Raw genomic sequence first — 20,339 nt, 5'->3', positions numbered from 1 at the left:
TTTTTTTTTTTTTTGAGACAGATTCTCGCTCTGTGGCCCAGGCTAGAGTGCAGTGGTGCGATCTTGGCTCATTGCAACCTCCACCTCCCAGATTCAAGCGATTCTCCTGCCTCAGTCTCCTGAGTAGCTGGGATTACAGGTGCGTGGCACCACACCCGTCTAATTTTTGTATTTTTAGTAAAGCGGGGTTTCACCATGTTGGCCAGGCTGGTCTTGAACTCCTGACCTCAAGCGATCTGCCTGTCGCAGCCTCTCAACGTGCTGGGATTACAGGCGTGAGCCACTGAGACCAGCCTAAATTCAATTAAACTCCTTGAGATAACTAAAGGGTAGCCGGACGCGGTGGCTCATGCCTGTAATTCCAGCACTTTGAGAGGCTGAGGCAGGAGGATTGCTTGAGCCCAGGAGTTCCAGACCAGCCTGGACAACATAGCGAGATCCTGACTCTACAAAAAATAGAAAAATTAGCCGGACGTGGTGGCGCGTGTCTGTAGTCCCAGCCACTCGTGAGGCTGAGGTGGGAGGATCACCTGAGCCCTCGGTAGGTCGAAGCTGCAGTGCACCGCTGCACTCCAGCCTGGAGGACAGTGAGGCAGTCTCAAAACAAAACAAAAACAAAAGGGGAGGGAGGGGGGAAGACTTAAAGACCCCTGAGCCAGGGCCATTATTATTTAATTTGGCCGGGTCTCTGAACCAGTCTGAGGAAGCTTGGGTTTCTATCCTTCCCGACTGAGCCACAGACCTGAGTCTTGACTCCGGAGAAATCATCCCAGCCTATTTTTCTATCTGTGACACAGGAACGGCAGCTCCTGCCTCGCAAGGTGCAGTGAGAATGAGAAGCACCGTGTGTGGCGCGCCTGACACGGTCAGCTCGCGGGTGGAGGCCTGTAGCAGAACGCCCTCGGGCGCCCGCCCTTGCAGCCGCACTGGAGACCGCGGATGGCTCTGGCCACGCCTCTGCCGACTGCGGCAACGCGAGGGAGCGCTGGTTTCCACGATTGCAGCGTAACGCCCTCCTTCCCCGCCCCAGCTTTCCTGACTGCATAACGGGCATATGGTGGGCTCCATGGCACAAGGGAGCCGAAGAAGCTGCCTGCCCCCAACTCGCCTGGGATCCTCACGCCCCTATGACAGCCGGGGAAACCAAGGCCCGGAGGGGCCACGAAGCTGCCCACGGCCCAGATCGCGCGTGCGGACCCTGCGGGAGGGTCTGGCCTAGATGCGAGTGTCCCGCCGCGGCGCAGGCGAGGCCGAGCAACACATCCCCTACCCGCGTACCGCAGGCCGCAGACGGAGACAGCGTAGCACTGTGCACAGCTGGGTCGCCCGAGGGCTCTGCAGCTGCGGGTCGGGAACACGCGGCGCGCGCCCGCGCCCCAACCGGAAGTCCGCCACTGGCCGCTCTAGCACGCGCCAGGGCAGCGTCGGTGGCCTTAACCCTTCCCACGGCCGCGCAGCCCGCCTTTGTCTCCTCCGAGCGCCACAAAGGCTGGAAGGGCAGCGGCGCCTGTGGGTGCGGAGCTGCAGACACCTCCACTGTGAGCACAACCCTGAGCCAGAGCCTACGCGCCCAACGGGGCTGGTTTCATTCGGTCCAGCCGCACCTACCCGTGCCCTCACCAGATCTTAAGATACAGACATTAAAACCTCCACCGGGCCGCGGCACAGGATAATAGAGTTTTACTTTCTGTTTTTGGCATTGCATTGCCTCCATTTCCTAGAGTGCACGTAATAAATACCACTGGTGATTCCAAAATATAAAGGTTGAAAATATTTACTTTACAAAAATTTGGTTCCCATACCGCTTTTAAGGCCATCCTCTGCACTTGGTTCCTTCCCACTGCTCTTGATGTGGTTCAAAGATGGATGACCCCAAAGACGAGGAAAAGATTATTGGCTCCATTTTTTAGATGAGGCAACTAAGGTCTAGACAGGGGAAGGGACTTGTCCCAAATCACAGAGCAAATCAGTCTGAATCAGGAATAGCTCCATTCCTATCCCGCATCCTGCCCTTTCACTACGCCACGGCTGCCTGGCTGCCCTGAGGAACAAAGGAGGGCCGGGCAAGAACACCATTACCAACTGCAAATCCACAGGCAAATGCAAGAGGACGGAAAGTAAGTTCTTGGGCTCTGCCCTTGTGCTGTCTCCGGTGGGGTCCTGGGGTCATCCCTGCCTTCACAGCCATCTACAGCGACACCTAGTTAACTGATGGGGGGATTCTGCCACTTGCTGGGTATGCCTGTGCCACCAGTGTACTCACTCTGGGCCTGGGGAAATAACCACAGGATAAATTTGGGGATCCACTGTGTCCACTGTGAAATGGACCTGAGCTAAAACTCCATTGATCACTGGATCTCAGAGATCTTTGGGTCTTGAGAACAGAATTGGATGCTATAGGAGAAATGTAACCAGAAAAGGATCAGGATTTTGCTAGTAGAGAAAGGGAGATGTGCTTGCTTTCATTCATTTATCATTAATGAGCACCTACTGTATGCCAGACACCATACTAGGCCCTAGGAAGACAGAGATTATGAGACAGATGTGGCCTTATTCTGGCAGGGGAAGTGAGATGAAGGGGGTGAAAAAGAGGAAGTACAGTGACTAACCAGGGACCTGACCTAGTCTGAAGGTCAGGGAACCTTGGAGGAGGTGAAATCAAACCCAAAGCCTGAGATAAGAGAGAGAAGGGGAGGGTGGAGGGAAGGAAAGGGCTTCACAGACAGAGGGAACAGGAGTGTTAACAGCCTGGCCAGCTTCCTTGTGGTAGATGTTCTATGCATGAGTTGGAGGAGAGCTTGGGGAAAGGGGCAGGAGAGGTGGGCAGGGACCAAATCCAGCAGGGGCTTGTCTACCATAAGGAACTTGGTGGGAGAACTTCATGGCCAAAAACAGGTGTGGAAGGGACCAAGCAGCCCATGTGGCTGGAGGGCAGGACATGAGATGAAGATGACTAGAGCAGGGAGTGAGGAGGTGGAGAAGGTGATCAGAAGCCGAAGCTGGGAGGCCTGGAATGCCTGGCTGCAAAACTCAGCCATTCCTCTGGAAGCCACACAAGTGAACAGCAAGAAGGAGAGTGGGACACCAGGGAGCAGTAGGGATTGCCAGAACTGGAGGGCAGAGACTCCGCCCCCAGGGCAGTCAGTGTTCTGCACCCCCCACCCACCTACCCCACCCCCCAACCCTCGCCCCATGACCACTCCAGGAGGCAAACTCAGTATCTCAGAACGTCTGCTTTCAAGGGTAGCTGGAGTCCAGATTCCTTTTTTTATTTTTGATGGAGACAGGATCTCACTCTGCCGCCCAGGTTGAAGGGTAGCAACACATAGCTCACTGTATTCTCAACTCCTGGGCTCAAGCAGTCCTCCTGCCTCAGCCTCCCAAAGTGCTGGGATTACAGTGTGAGCCACGGCACCCGGCCTGAGTCCAGATTTTTATATGAAATCACTTGATTTTAATGTTGCCAACATGTTCAACACCATGTAAGCCAAACAAATCACATTCACAAGCTGGCATCTCTAAGCTTTGCAGCATGTTAGCGTCACCTGAGGAGATTTTAAAAATCCCAGGGCCCTTGGCCGGGCGCGGTGACTCATGCCTGTAATCTCAGCAGTTTGTGAGGCCACGGTGGGTGGATCACCTGAGGTCAGGAGTTCGAGACCAGCCTGGACAACGTGGTGAAATCCTGTCTCTACTAGAAATAAAAAAATTAGCCAGGCATGGTGGCGAGCACCTGTGATCCCAGCTACTTGAGAGGCTGAGGCACGAGAATGGCTTGAACCCGGGAGGTGGAGGTTGCAGTGACCCAAGATCATGCCACTGCACTCCAGCCTGGGCGACAGAGCTGAACTCAAGACTCAACAAAACAAAACAAAACAAAAAATTCCAGGGCCCAGGTTGCACATAATACCAATTTAAAAGGTCGGGGGTGGGGCCAGGTGTGGTGGCTCACGCCTGTAATCCCAGCACTTTGGGAGGCCGAGGCAGACGGATCATAAGGTCAGGAGATTGAGACCATCCTGGCTAACATGGTGCAAACTCGTCTCTACTGAAAAAAAAAAAAGAAAAAAAAAATTAGCCGTGGCACGTGCCTATAGTTCCAGCTACTCGGGAGGCTGAGGCAGGAGAATAGCTGGAACCTGGGAGGCAGAGGTTGCAATAAGCTGAGATTGTGCCACTGCACTCCAGCCTGGGCGACAGAGCAAGACTCCATCTCAAAGAAAAAAAAATGTCTGGGGTGGCTGGGCGCGGTGGCTTATGCCTGTAATCCTACCACTCTGGGAGGCCAAGGTGGGCAGATCACGAGGTCAGGAGCTTGAGACCAGCCTGACCAACATGGTGAAACCCCGTCTCTACTAAAAACAAAAATTAGCCAGGTGTGGTGGCACGCGCCTGTAGTCCCAGCTACTCAGGAGGCTGAGGCAGGACAATCGCTTGAACCCGGGAGGCGGAGATTGCAGTGAACCAAGATTGTGCCACTGCACTGCAGCCTGGGTGACAGAGCGAGACTCCATCTCAAAAAAAAAAAAAAAAAAAAAAAAAGTCTGGGGTGGAAGGCAGCCATCAGAATATTTAAATGTTCCTCGGGTGATTCCAGTATGCAGCAGTTTCAGAACCACTACCAGTGGCTATGTCCTTTCAGTTGCCAGGCACAGCCATGGGAAGCCATGGGAAGTTTTAGAACAGAAAAGGAGCCTAGTTTGGAGTTTAAGGAAAATCAGTCCTTAGGAGAACAGAATGTAATCTTGTGTGAAAAGGGTCCGGAAGCCCCAAGGGCAGTGGCAGGATCCTGCTAGGGTGACAGTGATCCGCCATCCCAGTTTGCTCAAGACTGGGGTGTCTCCTGGGACACAGAATCTGCAGTGCTAAAACCAGGAAAGTCCTGGGCAAACAGGGATGCTTGGTCATGCTAGATTCTCCTGATGTAGTTCTGTTTTCCCAGATTTCTGGGGAGACTAATGCCACAGACTCCCCATTCTAGAAATTCCTAAGAAAAGGCTGTCCATCTCCCTGGGGTACATTCACCTGAGTCTCTGCGCCCTGGCAGGGCCCATCTCTTCTTCACCCAGCAGAGTGATCCTGGCCTATGGAATATAATTTAGCAGTAAAAAGGAACAAACTACTGATCCACACAAGAATCTAGACGACCCTCAAGAATGTTAGCCTGAGTAAAAGAAAACAGATGCATAAGAGTTACATACTGCTTAATTCTATTTACATGAAGTTCCAGAACAGGTTGACCCAATCTGTTATTTTAAAACAATCAGGCCAGGTGTGGTGGCTCACGCCTGTAATCCTAGCACTTTGGGAGGCAGAGGCAGGTGGATCGCTTGAGCCCAGGAGTTCAAGACCAGCCTGGGCAATATGGTGAGACCCCATCTCTGCAAAACATACAAAAAAAAAAAAAATTAGTGAGCTGTGAATATGCCACTGTACTCCAATACTGGACAGCAGATCAAGGCCCTGTCTTATAAAAAAGTCAGAATAGTGGTTGACTCTGGGGAGCTGGAGATGAGAAGGGGGCAATAGCTCACCGCAGCGTTTCAAGTTTTTGTAGAGATGAGGTCTTACTATGTTGCCCACGACGGTCTTAAACTTCTGGACTCAAATGATCTTCCTGCCTTGGCCTCTTAGTGAGCCACCACACCTGGCACTATGCTTTTGTTAAAATTCACTGAATCATGCAGTTAACACCTATGCATTTTACTATATGGATATTTTACATCAAAGAGGGGAAAAACTATGAATGAATACTGGGCTCTAGTTAACAATGTGCATGCAGGCCGGGCACAGTGGCTCACACCTATAATTCCAGCACTTTGCAAGGCCCATGCAGGTGGATCACCTGAGGTCAGGAGTTTGAGACCAGCCTGACCAACATGGTGAAATACTGTCTCTACTAAAAATACAAAATTAGCTGGGTGTGGTGGCGGGTGCCTATAATCCCAGCTACTTGGGAGGCTGAGGCAGGAAAATCACTCGAACCCGGGAGGCACTGGTTGCAGTGAGCAGAGATTGCGCCTCTGCACTCCACCCTGGGCGACAGAGTGAGACTCTGTCACAAAAAAAAAAAAAAAAAACGAGAACAAAACCTCAATCTGATTATGCTTTTCTGCTCAGAACCCTCCATGATACCCAGAGGAAAAGCCAAGTCCTGACACTGGCCTCCGAGCAGGGTGACCATAAGTTCTGCTGGCCCAGCTTCTGCCTGTCTTCTGAAGGGCGTGATTAGTACTGCCCTTGTTTTCACTCTCCCAGTGTGAAGGATAGATTAAGTGCTTGCTTGCCCTGCCTGCCAGGCCCAGCCGACCTGAACTCACTCCCCGGCCCCTCCCTCCCTCCGCTCCAGCCACACTGGCTCTCCTTCACCCTGGCCATTCCCTCTGCCTGGAATGCTCTTCCCCAGATACTTGCAAGGCTCTCTCCCTCACCTCTTTCCATCTTTTCTTCAGCCTTTGCCTCAGTGAGGCCCCCGCCTTGACCCAGCTTAAAATCACACCCTGCTCTTTCCTCATCTCCCTTGCTGTGCTTTCTTTCTCCAGAGCACTCTAACTTCCTGCTTAGGATATAACTGCCTGAAGGCAGATGCCATGAGGGCAGGGATTTTTTTTTTTTTTTTTTTTCTGTGTTCTTTTTTTTTTTGAGACAGAATCTCACTCACCGAGGCTGGAGTGCAGTGGTACGGTCTAGGCTCACTGCAACCTCCGCCTCCTGGGTTCAAGTGATTCTCCCACCTCAGCCTCCCTGAGTAGCTGGGATTATAGGCGCCCACTACCACACCTGGCTAATTTTATTGTATTTTTAGCAGACGCGGGGTTTCACCATGTTGGCCCGGGTGGTTTTGGACTCCTGACCTCAGGTGATCCGCTCACCTCAGCCTCCCAGAGTGCTCAGCCTCCCAAAGTGCTCGGCCTCCAAAAGTGCTAGCCACCATGCCTGGCCATTTATTCTGTGCTCTTTATGCTGCATCCTCAGGTTCTAGAACAGTGCCCAGCAAACAGTAAGCGCACAATAAGTACCTATTGCTATGAATAAAGGGAATCCTCTGCCCTCCTGGGGCTTCCAGGCTGGTGCTGAAGACCCAAGCAGACACGGACCATTACAAAGCAACAGCCGCCACTCCATGACGCAGCAGAGGAGGGGTGAGGGGCTGAGGGAAGGCAGAAGAGACACCCCAGAAGCTGAGGCTTGAAAACTGCGTTGGCATCTGCCAGGTGAAGAGGGGATGGGAGGGGCTTTCCTGGTGGGGCAGCCAGTGTGAGCAAAACCCAAGGGGTGAGAGACAGCAGCAGGCATCTGGGGGCTGTGAGCAGTTCAGAGAGTGGCTGCAGGTGTGGGTACGCAGCAGGCTGTGGGCTCCATTCTGCAGGTAGTGGGGACAGGAAGGTTCTAACTGGGGGCAGTGGCACAGACAGATTTGGGTTTCTGGAAGATTGCCCAGCTACTGGATGAAGCATGGATTGGAGGTGGGCAAGAGGGAGGCAGGGAAGCCCACCAGGAGGCTGTTAGTTTTGTTGGCACCTAGTAAAGCAGCGTTGCCCTGAAGAAAGGGGCTAACTGGAAAATTACTTAAGACAGAGACCCTGCAGGACGTGGTGGTTCCTGGAAAGTGACTCTGACTCCTGGTGTCACCATTTTGGCTGACTCCTGGGATGGTAGGAATAGGTTGCGGGGAGGATAAGGCTTGGGTCTCTGGGATATCCCAATGGAGATGTGATGCAGCCATTTGGCTCCTGGAGTCTGGAGATCGGGGCGGAACTTAGAGTCAGAGAATGAGGAACTGTTGATTCAAAGGGCAGGTGGGACCTAGCAGGGAGAGTGTGCACAAAGAGAAGCAAGGCCAGGGCAAGAGACAGTTCCCAGACCAGGAAGAGGGGAGTGGCCAAGGACAGATGAGGGCTCAGAGGGGAGGAGTCAGTGAGCCCCAGAGGTGGGGCCCGAGAGCCAGGAGTAGAAGCATTTCCACAAAGAGAGTGTGGACTTGGGGAGGAGGTGGGAAGGGGACAGCAAGGTGATAAATAAGGGCTGTGGCTCTGGAAGAGATAGCTTTTTAAATTTACCATGTTCACTATTTTTGTTAAGATACAGTCATGCAAGCTGGAGTGCAGTGACACAATCATATCTTACTGCAGCCTCAACCTCCTGGGCTCAAGTGAAACTCCCGCCTCAGCCTCCCAAAGTGCTGGGATTCCAGGTGTGAGCCACCATATCCAGCCAAACTGGCTTTTTTTTTTTTTTTTTTTGGTTGAGATGGACTCTCGCTCTGTTGCCCAGGCAACCTCTGCCTCCCAGGTTCAAGTGATTCTCCTGCCTCAACCTCCCGAGTAGCTGGGGCTACAGGCACGCACCACCATGGCTGGCTAATTTTTGTATTTTTAGTAGAGACAGGGTTTCACCATGTTAGCCAGGCTGGTCTCGAACTCCTGACCTCAAGTGATCCACCTGCCTTGGCTTCCCAAAGTGCTGGGATTACAGGCATAAGCCACCACGCCAAGCCCAAACTGACTTTTAAACCAGGTCAAAGAATGGGTCACCGAGAGGGTGGGGGCATGCCTGGGCTCAGGACAGTTTCCTAGACCCCGTGACCAGGAGAGGGACAAGAATAGGGGAAACTCAAACGTTAGCTTCTCAAGGCTGCTCAGAAATGGACACCCCATCCGGGACCAGGCTTCTGTCCCCAGCCTCAGGGGCAGGAGAGTCTCTGGTATCCTCATCTGTAAAACGGGGCAATAGGACAAAACCTGCCATTTGTTGAGCACTTATTACGTCCCAGGCCAAGGGCTCTCTCTCCATGTGTGGCCTAATTTAACTCTCAGAATACTCTCACCAGGCTGATGTCACTGTTATCTGCCTTTTTTTTTTTTTTTTTTGAGATGGAGTCTCCCTCTGTTGCCCAGGCTGGAGTGCAATGGCACGATCTTGGCTCACTGCAACCTCCTCCTCCCGAGTTCAAGAGATTCTCCTGCCTAAGTCTCCTGAGTAGCTGAGATTACAGGCGCCCACAAACACGCCCAAGTAATTTTTCTATTTTTAGTGGTGACGGGGTTTCACCATGTTGATTAGGCCGGTTTTGAACTCCTGACCTCAGTAATCCAACCACCTCGGCCTTCCAGAGTGCTGGGATTACAGGTGTGAGCCACCGTGCCCGGCCTTTTATCTCCATTTTATAGATGAGAAAACAGTGGCACAGAAAGGTTCAGTCACTTGCTCAAGGTCATACAACAAATGAATGCAGATGCTGAGATTCAAACCCGGAACCTGAATTCTGAGCTTTAACACTGTACCACTAACCCACACAAGGGACTTTCCTATCTACAGAACACTCTCCTCCCTTGGGAGTGGTTGAGGGGAGTCATGAGGTGGCCACACACGCAGCAAACAGCCGACATTACCATGAAGAATGGCCCTCCAAAGAAGTCCACATCCGAATCCCCAGAATCTGTGCATGTGTTGCTTTATATGGCACATGGGCTTTTGTAGGTGTGATGAAACTAAGGATCTTGAGATAGGAAGAGTGTTCTAGATTATTCAAGTGGGTCCACTGTCCTCACAGGATCCTTGGAGGAGGGAGGCAGGAGAGTTAGAGAAGATGTGACGATAGAGAGAGATTGGAAGATGCTACACTGATTTGAGATGAGGGAGGGGCCACAAGCCAAGGAATGCAGGTGGCCTCCAGAAGCCAGAAAAGCAAAGAAAGAGATCCTCCTCTGGAGGGAACTACTGCTGAAACCTTGACTTTAACCCAGTGAGACTAACTTTGGACTTCTCCAGAACTATAAGAGAGTCAATGTCTGTGCCTTTTTTTTTTTTTTTTTTTTTTTTTTTTTTTGAGATGGAGTCTTGCTCCATCACCCAGGCTGGAGTGCAGTGGCGCAATCTCGGCTCACTGCAACCTCCCGAATTCAAGCAATTCTCCTGTCTCAGCTTTCCGAGTAGCAGGGATTACAGGTGCCCGCCACCACGCCCAGCTAATTTTTGTATTTTTAGTAGAGATGGGTTTCACCTTGTTGGTCAGGCTGATCTCAAACTCTTGACCTCAGGTGATCCACCCACCTCGGCCTCCCAAGGTGCTGGGATTATAGGCATGAGCCACCGTGCCTGGCTAATGTCTGTGGCTTTAAGCCCCTATATGTGTGGCAATTTGTTAACAGCAGCGATAAGAAACAGTTACACTACATTGCAGCAAGCCTGGCTTCCTTGGACAGTGCTGGCTCCACCATCACCACTGCAGCTGCTGTGGGAAGCATCCTTACATTTCCTTTGTTTAGACAGGGTCTTGCTTTGTTGCCCAGAGTGGAGCGCAGTGGTGCAATCATCACTCACTGCAGCCTCGACTTCCAGGGCTCAAGCAATCTTCCCACCTCAGCCTCCCAAGAAGCTTGGACTACAGGCGCACACCAGTATGCCTGGCTAATTTTTTCATTTTTTTGTCTCGCTATGTTGCTCAAGCTGGTCTCAAACTCCTGGCCTCAAGCAGTCCTCCCATCTGTGCCTCCCAAAGGCCTGGGATTACAGGTGTGAGCCACCACACCTAGCTTACAGTTTTTAAAGCCTCTTTAAAGTTTCAGTTTGGTCCTCTCTGAACCTCAGTATCTTTCTTCATTAAAAATAAAAATAGGGCCAGTATACATGACCCTACAGGCACAGAGTGAGAGGGCCTTATATTACTTGAAGGTTCCCACAAACCCTTGGGGCAGATGAGGCCTAGTTATTGTTCCTATTGCTCAGATGAACAAACTAATGCTGAGAGTAGAAACAGCCTGCCTAGAGCCACTCAGGGAGTAACAGAGCCAGGACTTGAACCAGGGCTTCTGACTTGAGTTCTAGCACAGGGGTTCATGTCTCAGAGCCCAGCTCACATGCCACCTCCTCAGAGAAGCCTGCCTGGAAAACCCCAGGCCATTCATGTATTCATGAAGCAGCTGCTGGGACTGCGCTGTTCCCAGTGTTGTGTGGGGCCCCCTCAGGAGCCCACAGCCTCGTAGACAAGACACACACACAAACCACGGGTCCCAGAACAGCCTGATAAATGCTGAAACAAGGAGAACAAAGCCCAAGAGGTTGCTAAAGCTCAAAAAAGGGGAAACTCACTGAGCCTGGAGTCAGGGAAGGCTTGTCAGAGGAGATGGTGATTGAGATGGGGATAAGTTAGACCCAACCAGAAGTGTGGACAGGCATCCCAGGTGGAGGAGTGGCTTCCTCAGGGCAGGGAATGGGTTGGTCATCCCAGGCCCCCAAGTCCCTCTGGTCCTCTGTGTTATTATGTATGAAATGTGAATAGGCCGGGCGCAATGGCTCGCACCTGTAATCGGAACACTTTAGGAGGCCAAGGCAGGAGGAACACTTGAGCCCAGGAGTTTAAGACCAGCCTGGGCAATGTAGCGAGATCCCATGTCTACAAAAAATAAAATCAGCGGGCTGGGCGTGGTGGCTCATGCCTATAATCACAGCACTTCGGAAGGCCGAGGCAGGCAAATCACCTGTGGTCAGGAGTTTGAGACCAGCCTGGCCTACATGGCAAAACCCAGTCTCTACTAAAAATACAAAAATTAGCTGGGCGTGGTGGCAGGTGCCTCTAATCACAGCTACTCAGGAGGCTGAGGCAGGAGACTTGCTTGAACCCAGGAGGCAGAGTTTGCAGTGAGCTGAGATTGTGCCATTGCACTCCAGCCTAGGCAACAAGAGCAAAACTCTCTAAAAAAAAATAGTGATAATTAAATAAATAAATAAAATTAGCTGGGTGTGGTGGCATGCACCTGTGGTCCCGGCTACTTGGGAGGCTGAGGTGTGACGTCAAGGCTGCAGTGAGCCATGATTGCACCACTGCACTCCTACCTGGGCAACAGAGCAAGTCTGTGTCTCAAAAAAAAAAAAAAAAAAGAATCATGGCCTAGCTACCCAGAGTTTTGATAACTGTTAGGCCCAGGCGAGGGCTGAGCAAGAAGAGAGGTCCTGGGCCTCCTCTCAGAGGAAGAGGTGAAGGTCGGGAGATAGGGCAGACCCGGGAAGTACTGGGAGGCAAGGTCCTGGCTCAAGCCCCCAGCACAACTGCCTTGCGGTGTGACTACAGGAAGGTCCTCTCAGAGCCTCAGTGACCCCATCTGAGCAATGGAGCATGAGACAAAACTGTCTCCAAAGACCCTCCCCAGCCCTGACGGGGAAATGACATGACACAAAATTACAAAAGGGTCTTTATTTGTAAAAAGCCAAAGGGGCCCCTGGGGCAACAGGACAGGCAGGCCGGCTTCTCAGGGGTCGGGGGCATTTGGGCAGATGCGCTTGAGTGGGGGGGCGCCCTCCGAGTCCTCTGTGTCACCCTGGGCTGCCTCAGGGACAGGTGGCACTGGCTCAAAGACGGGGTAAGCTTCGGGGGCCTGGAGAGGAAGGGTGGACAGGCGTGAGCTCCACCGAACCCAGGCGTCCAGCCTCCGAGCCTCTACCTTCTCCAAAGCCTCTACTCCCCTCCCCTCCTGGGCCCGGGAGGCAAGCCCAGGGCCAGATGCCCAGGATGCAGAGGAAGCAGGCACCAAAAACAACAACGACAGTGACACTGTATGGAGGAACGAACCTGATACTTGATATTTCTGAAAATGCATCGAGGTAGCTTCGTGAGAAACATCAGAGGTTTATGAGGGATTTTCTTACGCTAATTTTACAGTTAAGATTTTTTTGATATTTTTTGAAAATGCATGGAGGAGCACGATGATTTTGTCAGGCTTTATTTATTTATTTATTTTTGAGAAGGAGTCTCACTCTGTCACCCAGGCTGGAGTGCAGTGGCGCGATCTCGGCTCACTGCAGCCTCCACCTCCCGGGTTCAAGCAATTCTCCTGCCTCAGCCTCCCGAGTAGCTGGGACTACAGGCACGTGCCACCACGCCCGGCTAATTTTTTGTGTTTTTAGTAGAGACGGGGTTTCACCGTGTTAGCCAGGATGGTCTCGATCTCCTGACCTCATGATCCACCCGCCTCGGCCTCCCAAAGTGCTGGGATTACAGGCATGAGCCACCATGCCCGGCTTTGTCAGGCTTTTAATGGTCTCAAATCAGCCCTGATCCAGCCCTTAGCACTTTGTCTCTGAAACACCCTTTCTTTTTCAGTCCCAAGAACCCAGCCCCTAAGCCTTCAGCTCCGTCCCAGGTCTGCCTCTCCTCCAGGGCCTCAGGATGCAGGCTCCAAGCCTTCGGCTGCCCCAGATCCCCCATTCCCTCCAAGAACCAGGAGTCTAGCCTTCTGGCCTCTCTCACCTCAGCTTCCAGCAGTTCTGGAACAGGTTCCTCCTTGGTCAGCATTGGGGGTTCGTCGGTGCTGCCAGCAGTTATGCCCCCGGGATCTGGAACGTCAAGGTAACAAACATCCCCTGAACAGCCACTCTGTGCCAGCAGCACAGACAGTGGGGGAAACAGACGGTCACAGGCCCCAGTCACAGAAGGCAGAGGGCCACGGGAGCAGAAGACAGAGCAGGAACCTGGCTGTGCCCCAGGAAGCAGAGGAGGGAACACTGACGTGGGAGCTCGAGGGTGAGTGGGGCTTGATGCGGTGGACAGACAGGAAAGTACGACATGTGAGGCAGAGGGAATGTGTGCTAAGTTGCCACAGATTCTGGGCTTGGACTGCCTCGGTTCAAATCCTGACCTTGGGCCAGCTACTTAATTTCCACGGGTCTCAGTTTCCCCATCTGCAAAATGGGGATAATGATAGTAATTACCTCATGTGGCTGTTGTGAGGGTCAGATGAGTGGATGCAGGTAAAGCACAGTGGTTGGCACACAGTAAGTGCTCAATAAATGCTTGCTACCGTTTTTATATTAGCAAAGGTATATAAGTGCTTGGCACTATCTAGACCCAGACCCAGCCCACGGTCCCACATCAGGATGTTCTTTTTGTTTGTTTGTTTGTTTTTGTTTTTGAGATGGAGTCTCACTGTGTTACCCAGGCTGGAGTGCAGTGGCGCAATCTCGGCTCACTGCAGCCTCCGCCTCCTAGGTTCAAGCAATTCTCCTGCCTCAGCCTCCCTAATAGATGGGATTACAGGTGTGTGCCACCATGTCCGGCTAATTTTTTGTATTTTTAGTAGAGACAGGGTTTCACATTCTGGGAGGCTGAGGGAGGAGGATCACTTGAGCCCAGGAGTTTGAGACCAGCCTGGGCAACATAGTAAGACTCTATCTCTATAAAAAATAACAACACTAATTAGCTGAGCGTGGTGATGCATGCCTGTAGTCCCAGCTACTCAGGAGGCTGACTGAGCCCAGGAATCCAAGGCTGCAGTGAGCCATGATCACGCCACTGCCTTCCAGCCTGAGTGACAGAGTGAGACCTTGTCTCCAAAACAAAAAAGCAAAGCTTAAAAAATATTAAGGAAAAAGTTGTTCTGGCAGCTGTGTCGGGGTGACTAGAAGAGACCAGCTGGAACCAAAAACGGGTGAGAGATGGGAAGGCCAGGGACAGGGCAGGGCCTGGGAGGAAGAGGTGCCAACCAGACGGGTTTGACTGCATGGAAGAAAGCAGAGCTGGCTGGGCACAGTGGCTCAAACCTGTAATGTCAGCATTTTGGGAGGCCAAAGCAGGTAGATCACGAGGTCAGGAGTTCAAGACCAGCCTGTCCAACATGGTGAAACCCCATCTCTACTAAAAATACAAAAATTAGCCAGGTGTGGTGATGTCCACCTGTAATCCCAGCTACTCAGGAGGCTGAGGCAGGAGAATTGCTTGAACTTGGGAGGCGGAGGTTGCAGTGAGTGAGATCGTGCCACTGCACTCCAGCCTGGGCGACAGAGTGAGACTCTGTCTCAAAGGGGGAAAAGAAAAAATGCAGAGCTGAGGAGGACCCAGGCCCAAGATGCTGGCTCACTGGCTGAGTTACTTCTCTGGGTCTCGGTTTCCTCATCTATAAATAGGGATCATAACAAGATCATCACCCTTATAAGGTTGTTGTGAAAATTAGATGCGAAAAAAACACATAAAATGTTGGCTGGGCACGGATTACACCTGTAATCTTAGCACTTTGGGAGGCAGAGGCAGGCGGATTACCTGAGGTCAGAAGTTCGAGACTAGCCAGGCCAACATGGTGAAACTCCATCTTTACTAAAAATACAAAAATTAGGCCAGGCATGGTGGCTCACGCCTGTAATCCCAGCACTTTGGAAGGCTGAGGCAGGCAGATCACCTGAAGTCAGGAGTTCAAGACCAGCCTGGCCAACATGGAAAAACCCCATCTCCACTAAAAATACAAAATTAGCGGGGCATGGTGGCACATGCCTGTAATCTCAGCTACTCGGGAGGCTGAGGCAGGAGAATCACTTGAACCCGGGAGGTAGAGGTTGTGGTGAGCTGAGATTGTGCCATTGCACTCCAGCCTGGGCAACAAGAATGAAACTCCATCTCAAAAACAAACAAAAACAGGCCAGGCGCGGTGGCTCAAGCCTGTAATCCCAGCACCTTTGGGAGGCCGAGACGGAGCGGGATACGAGGTCAGAGATTGAGACCATCCTGGCTAAACGGTGAAACCCCATCTCTTACTAAAAAAAATACAAAAAACTAGATGGGCAAGGTGGTGCCTGTAGTCCCACTACTTGGGAGGCTGAGGCAGGGAGAATGGCGTGAACCGGGAGGGCGGAGCTTGCCAGTGAGCTGAGATCCGGCCATTGCAACTCTAGTCTGGGGGTGACAGAGCGAGACTCCGTCTCAAGAAAAAAAAAAAAAAACACAAAACAAAAAAACAAAATTAGCTGGGTGTGGGGGCATGCCTGTAATCCCAGCTACTTGGGAGGCTGAGGCAGAAGAATCGCTCGAACCTGGGAGGCAGAGGTTGCAGTGAGCCGATATCATACCACTGCAGTCCAGCCTGGGCAACAGAGCAAGACTCCATCTCAACAACAACAACAAAAAAAGGCTGGGCATGGTGGCTCATGCCTGTAGTCCCAGCACTTTGGGAGGCCGAGGTGGGTGGACCACCTGAGGTCAGGAGTTCGAGGCTGGCAAAACATGGCGAAACCCCGTCTCTACTAAAAATACAAAACTAGCCGAGCATGGTGGTTCACGCCTATATTCCCAGCTACCCAGGAGGCTGAGGCAGGAGAACTGCCTGAACCTGGGAGGTGAAGGTTGCAGTGAGCCAAGATTGTGCCACTGCACTCTAGCCTGGGCAAGAGTGAAACTCTCTCAAAGGAAAAAAAGAAAAGAAAAGAAAAGAAAAAAACCCAATCATGTAAAGTGTTTACCAGGGCGCCTGGCACACAGTAAGAGCTCAATAAATACTGTTGTTATTCCTATTATTATTAATCACCCCTATGACTATCACTATTATTTATTCACTCAACAGATATTTACTGAGCACCTACTATGTGTCCCATATTATTCTGAGAATACAGTAGTGAACAAGATCACATAGGGCCAAGCACAGTGACTCATGCCTATAATCCCAGCACCTTGGGAGGCTGAGACAGGAGGATCATTTCAGGCCAGGAGTTCGAAACCAACCTTCGCAACATAGCGAGACCCTATCTCTACAAAAAATTTAAGAGTTAGCTGGGTGTGGTGGCACACATCTGTAGTCCCAAGCTACTTGGGAGACTGGGGCCAGAGGATCCCTTGAGCCCAGGAGTTTGAGGGTGCAGTGAGCTATGATTGCACCAGTGCACTCCAGCCTGGGTGACAGAGAACTTGTCTCTAAAAAAAGAAAGGGGGCGGGGGCGGGTATGGTTGTGATGGCTCACACCTGTAATCCCAGCACTTTGGGAGGCTGAAGATGGAGGATCGCTTGAGTCAGTGAGTTTGAGACCAGCCTGGGCAACATGGTGAAACCTTGCCTCTACAAAAAATACAAATGGCATATGCCTGTGGTCCCAGCTACTTGGGAGGCTGAGGCGGGAGGATCGCTTGAGCCCAGGAAGTTCAAGGCTGCAGTGAGCTATAATCACACCACTGCACCACTCCAGCCTAGGTGACACAGTGAGACCCTGTCTCAAAAAAAAGAAAAAAAAAGAAAAAAAAAGGATTAATATGGGCCCAACATTCAGGAAACTGACATGAGAGTGAGGAGAAAGATAAACTAGTAAAAAATTAATTTACATGAAAGTCTCAGACAGTGATATGTCATCTATAGATCCTAAGAGACCAGAGGAATGAGACAGCAGCTACAGGGAGATTCTGCAGGAGTCGGAAGGCACCTTGAGGAAGGTGCACAAGATGGGGAGCAGGTATAGGGATAAGCTGGTAGGTTAGACTCTGGAGAAGACAGGACTTAGAGGAGAGGGCTCCTGGGAGGTACCTGGTCCTACCTCTCTCTTGGCCCAGCCGTGGGGGCTGAGCCTCCTCAGGGACCCCTTCTGGGGGTCCAGCAGGTGACACGGGGCGGCTGGGCTGGGGGGTGCCCCCAGGACTGGGCTCTGTGCCCTTTTGCAGGGAACCTTCCGAATGGAAACTCTGGTTGCTGTTCTCATCTGTGGGAGCAAGAGCCGAGATGGTTGGCCTGAGATCCCTAATACACTCCTTCAGTCCCCACAGCCCACCGCATTTCAGGATCCCTACCTACCATTGAGATCCAGCAGGATGAGAGGGCCACCCCCTCGGGGACTGGCGCCCCTGCCCCGACGTTCCCGGCCACGGGATCTCTCTGCCCCGCCACCTGCCCGCCTTCGCTCCTGGGGGTTAGAGGATTAGGGTCAGAGCTCTTGGAAAGCCCCACCATACACCTAAGGAAACTGAGGCACTGAGAAGCAAAAGGGCTCAAACTTAGGGTGTGGAACAGAAAAAAGGGAAAAAGGGGAGGAGCTGCTAATGATGGTTCCCATCTGTCTGTTCTGGTGCATCTGAGGTCTCTGGGAGCTGGAGGTAGAGGTCAGGGTGGGGAGGAGCTTGCCTGAGGTTGCACAGATGCAGGGCCTTGTGGGAATGGGGGTTGCTCACCTCCTCCTGGGGGTCCACCACTGGCACCCACTTGAAGATACGAAGGGAAGTGTCGCCCACAGTCACCCATCGCTTCTCCCTGTGGGAGGGTGGGGGACTGGGTCAGAGAGGCCTGAGGGGAGACCCACCCCCCTAGGAGCTGGACACATCTGGGGGTACCTGCAGAGGTTGGGGAGGCACAGGAGGGTAGCAACAGTTTTGCTAATGGGGCATAGTTACATGGAGAAAGAGAGCCCTGCAAACCCCAGGGCACAGGCGGTGGGTGCCTCTAGAGAGAGGATATGATTTGGGGCCCTGGCTCTGCGGACCCCTGGGGCACACATGGGGGGCGTGGCTATGGGCCTGGCCCGGGATCAGAGACCTGCAGATCTCGGGGCGCACTTGCAGGAGGGGTGTCAAAGCTTTAGGGGGCGGGGCACAAACGGGGTCTCCCGCTCTGGGAGGGCACGACTGGGGACCACGCTTTGTAGACCCTCAGGAGTAGCCAGGGGAACGGGGACAGAGCCCTGTGGATCCAGGGCAAAGCTAGTGGGCGGGGATACAGCGAACGCCGGGGCCCAGAGCTGGCGAGGGCAGCTTAGACGCCTTAGGTGGTGGTGGTCCCGCCGTGTCCCGTCCCTGGCCCCCGGGCAGCGCTCACCATCTCCGGACCTTCTCGATGGTCGCCATCACCTTCTTGATGTCATCCTTGGCCCGGCTCCGGGTCTCGGCCCGTACGGTACGGCCGGCCATGCTGGCGGGGCTGGGGCCGGAGCCGGAGCCCGCGCGGCCGCCCCGTCCGGCGGCTCGAGGCTCTGCGCCCAGGCCGGCGGCCGGCGCCTCTCGGCCTGCCGTCCCCCCGGGAGGTTGTCCGCAGCCCTCTCTCGTCGCCCAACGCCTCCGCGAGTCCCCGGCCCCTTTCCCTGCCCGCCGCGCCCGCCCCGGCCCGTCCCCGCCCGGGTGGCGCCGGGCGGCCAGAGCCCAGGGCCTGGAACGGCCCGGCCGGGGCCCCGCCCCGCCCCGGGCCCGCCCCCTCGGAGCGCCTGGACGCGCAGCGCCCCCTGCCCGCCGTCGAGAGCGGGAGTTGGGTACTGCTCGGCGGCCGGACGCGCGAGGCAGGGCCGAGGCCGTGCGTTCAGACCACGTGGGCGCGGGGTGCTCGAGAGGGTCTGTGTCCTGGGGTGCGTGCGCCGCGGTGGGTGTCCGCGAAGCGCTGTGTGTGGAGTGCGTGCGTGTGTCCGTCCTCGCCAGGCTCTCGGTCTACACCGTGCAACAATCATTCATCCATTCATTCAACCGTCCTGTTAACTGAGCGCCAATTACGCGCCAGGCGCTGCGAATACGAGTGGGTCTCTACCCACCAGAATGGCTAAAGTGAAAAAGACCACACCATGTGGAGGCGAGAAAGTAGAGCGACTGAACCTCTCTTGTATTTCTGGGGGAGTGTAAATTGGTAGAGGCATTTTGGAAAACTGGCAGTTTTCTAGTGAAGCCGAACATATGCTACCTCTGTGATCCAGCAATTCCACTCCTAGGCTGTCAACACCCAACAGAAACGTGTAGGTGTGAGCACCAAGAGGGTGCATGGGAACGTTCAGAGCCCTTTCATAACAGCCCCAAACTGGAAATAACCCATCAACAGAATGGAAAATAAATGATGCCCTACTCATTACCATGCACATAGACACAGCAACGGGAGTGACATGCCCGGCTACACCCAGCAACATAGACAAGTCGCATGACGAAATCTTGAGTGAGAGAAGCCAAATACAACAGTACATACTAGATGGTTCCAGGTGTATTACGTTCAGAACCAGACAAAACTAATTTAAAGTGCACCAAAGTCAAGATAGTGGTCGCCCTTAGGATTGGGAGGGGTTGAGGGGAGAGCTTCTGGGAGCTGATCCAGTTCTGTTGTGTGATCCGGTGCTGGTTCCCTGGGCATATGTACTCTGTGAAAATCCATCACATGACTTAAATAAAATGTGCATTACTTAAAGAAAGTGAGTGTGTCTTGGTTGACTTTATTTGAGGCTGGCTTGTCAGCAGATAAGACCATGTCAAAATTTGCGCTGCTGTGTATGTGTGTGTGTGTGTGTGTTTCAAGATGTGCCTGTTGTGTCTGTGAGTTTGGGCGTGACCATGTCCCGCGGTTAAGGGTATAAGGGGTTAGGAGCATGGTTAGGATAGCATTTTTTGAGCCAAGCTGCTTAGGTAAAATCCCAGCTGCGCCACACCCAACTGTGTTACCCTGGACAAGTCACTTCTCTCTATTCCGCATCTATAACATAGGAGTTAGTTAATGTGTGTATAGCTCTTAGAACAGTTCCCAGCACATGGTAAATGCCCAATAAATATTTACGGTTAATGCACATGTGATTGTGGGCCCTAATCGTCTGACTCAATTCCATCTGCTGTGCCCTCTCCAGTTAAACTCTTTCTTCCTTTATTC

General features: G+C 52.7%; 1 protein-coding gene across 2 annotated transcripts in view; it reads right to left on the bottom strand.

Annotated features, from left to right (window-relative positions):
• Positions 1 to 19,005, bottom strand: part of BCL7C (BAF chromatin remodeling complex subunit BCL7C) — a 68,940-nt gene extending 49,935 nt beyond the window's left edge. Inside the window, exons 1-6 of one of the 2 annotated variants that reach the window (XM_017873582.1) lie at positions 18,549 to 19,005; positions 17,909 to 17,987; positions 17,535 to 17,643; positions 17,281 to 17,442; positions 13,247 to 13,332; positions 12,179 to 12,374 (exon numbers count right to left, since the gene is read on the bottom strand). In XM_017873582.1, the coding sequence (XP_017729071.1) occupies positions 12,249 to 12,374; positions 13,247 to 13,332; positions 17,281 to 17,442; positions 17,535 to 17,643; positions 17,909 to 17,987; positions 18,549 to 18,640 (654 nt within the window). In that variant the 5' untranslated portion in view covers positions 18,641 to 19,005 and the 3' untranslated portion in view covers positions 12,179 to 12,248. Of the gene's footprint in view, positions 1 to 12,178; positions 12,375 to 13,246; positions 13,333 to 17,280; positions 17,443 to 17,534; positions 17,644 to 17,908; positions 17,988 to 18,548 lie in introns of those variants that run through there. The other variant, XM_017873524.1, reaches the window with a different exon arrangement.
• Between the last annotated feature and the right edge of the window lie 1,334 nt (positions 19,006 to 20,339).

This window comes from Rhinopithecus bieti, unplaced genomic scaffold (assembly GCF_001698545.2).
Source record: "Rhinopithecus bieti isolate Rb0 unplaced genomic scaffold, ASM169854v2 scaffold_63, whole genome shotgun sequence".
Lineage (NCBI taxonomy): Eukaryota > Metazoa > Chordata > Mammalia > Primates > Cercopithecidae > Rhinopithecus > Rhinopithecus bieti.
This window is presented reverse-complemented; position numbering and strand designations above follow the sequence as displayed.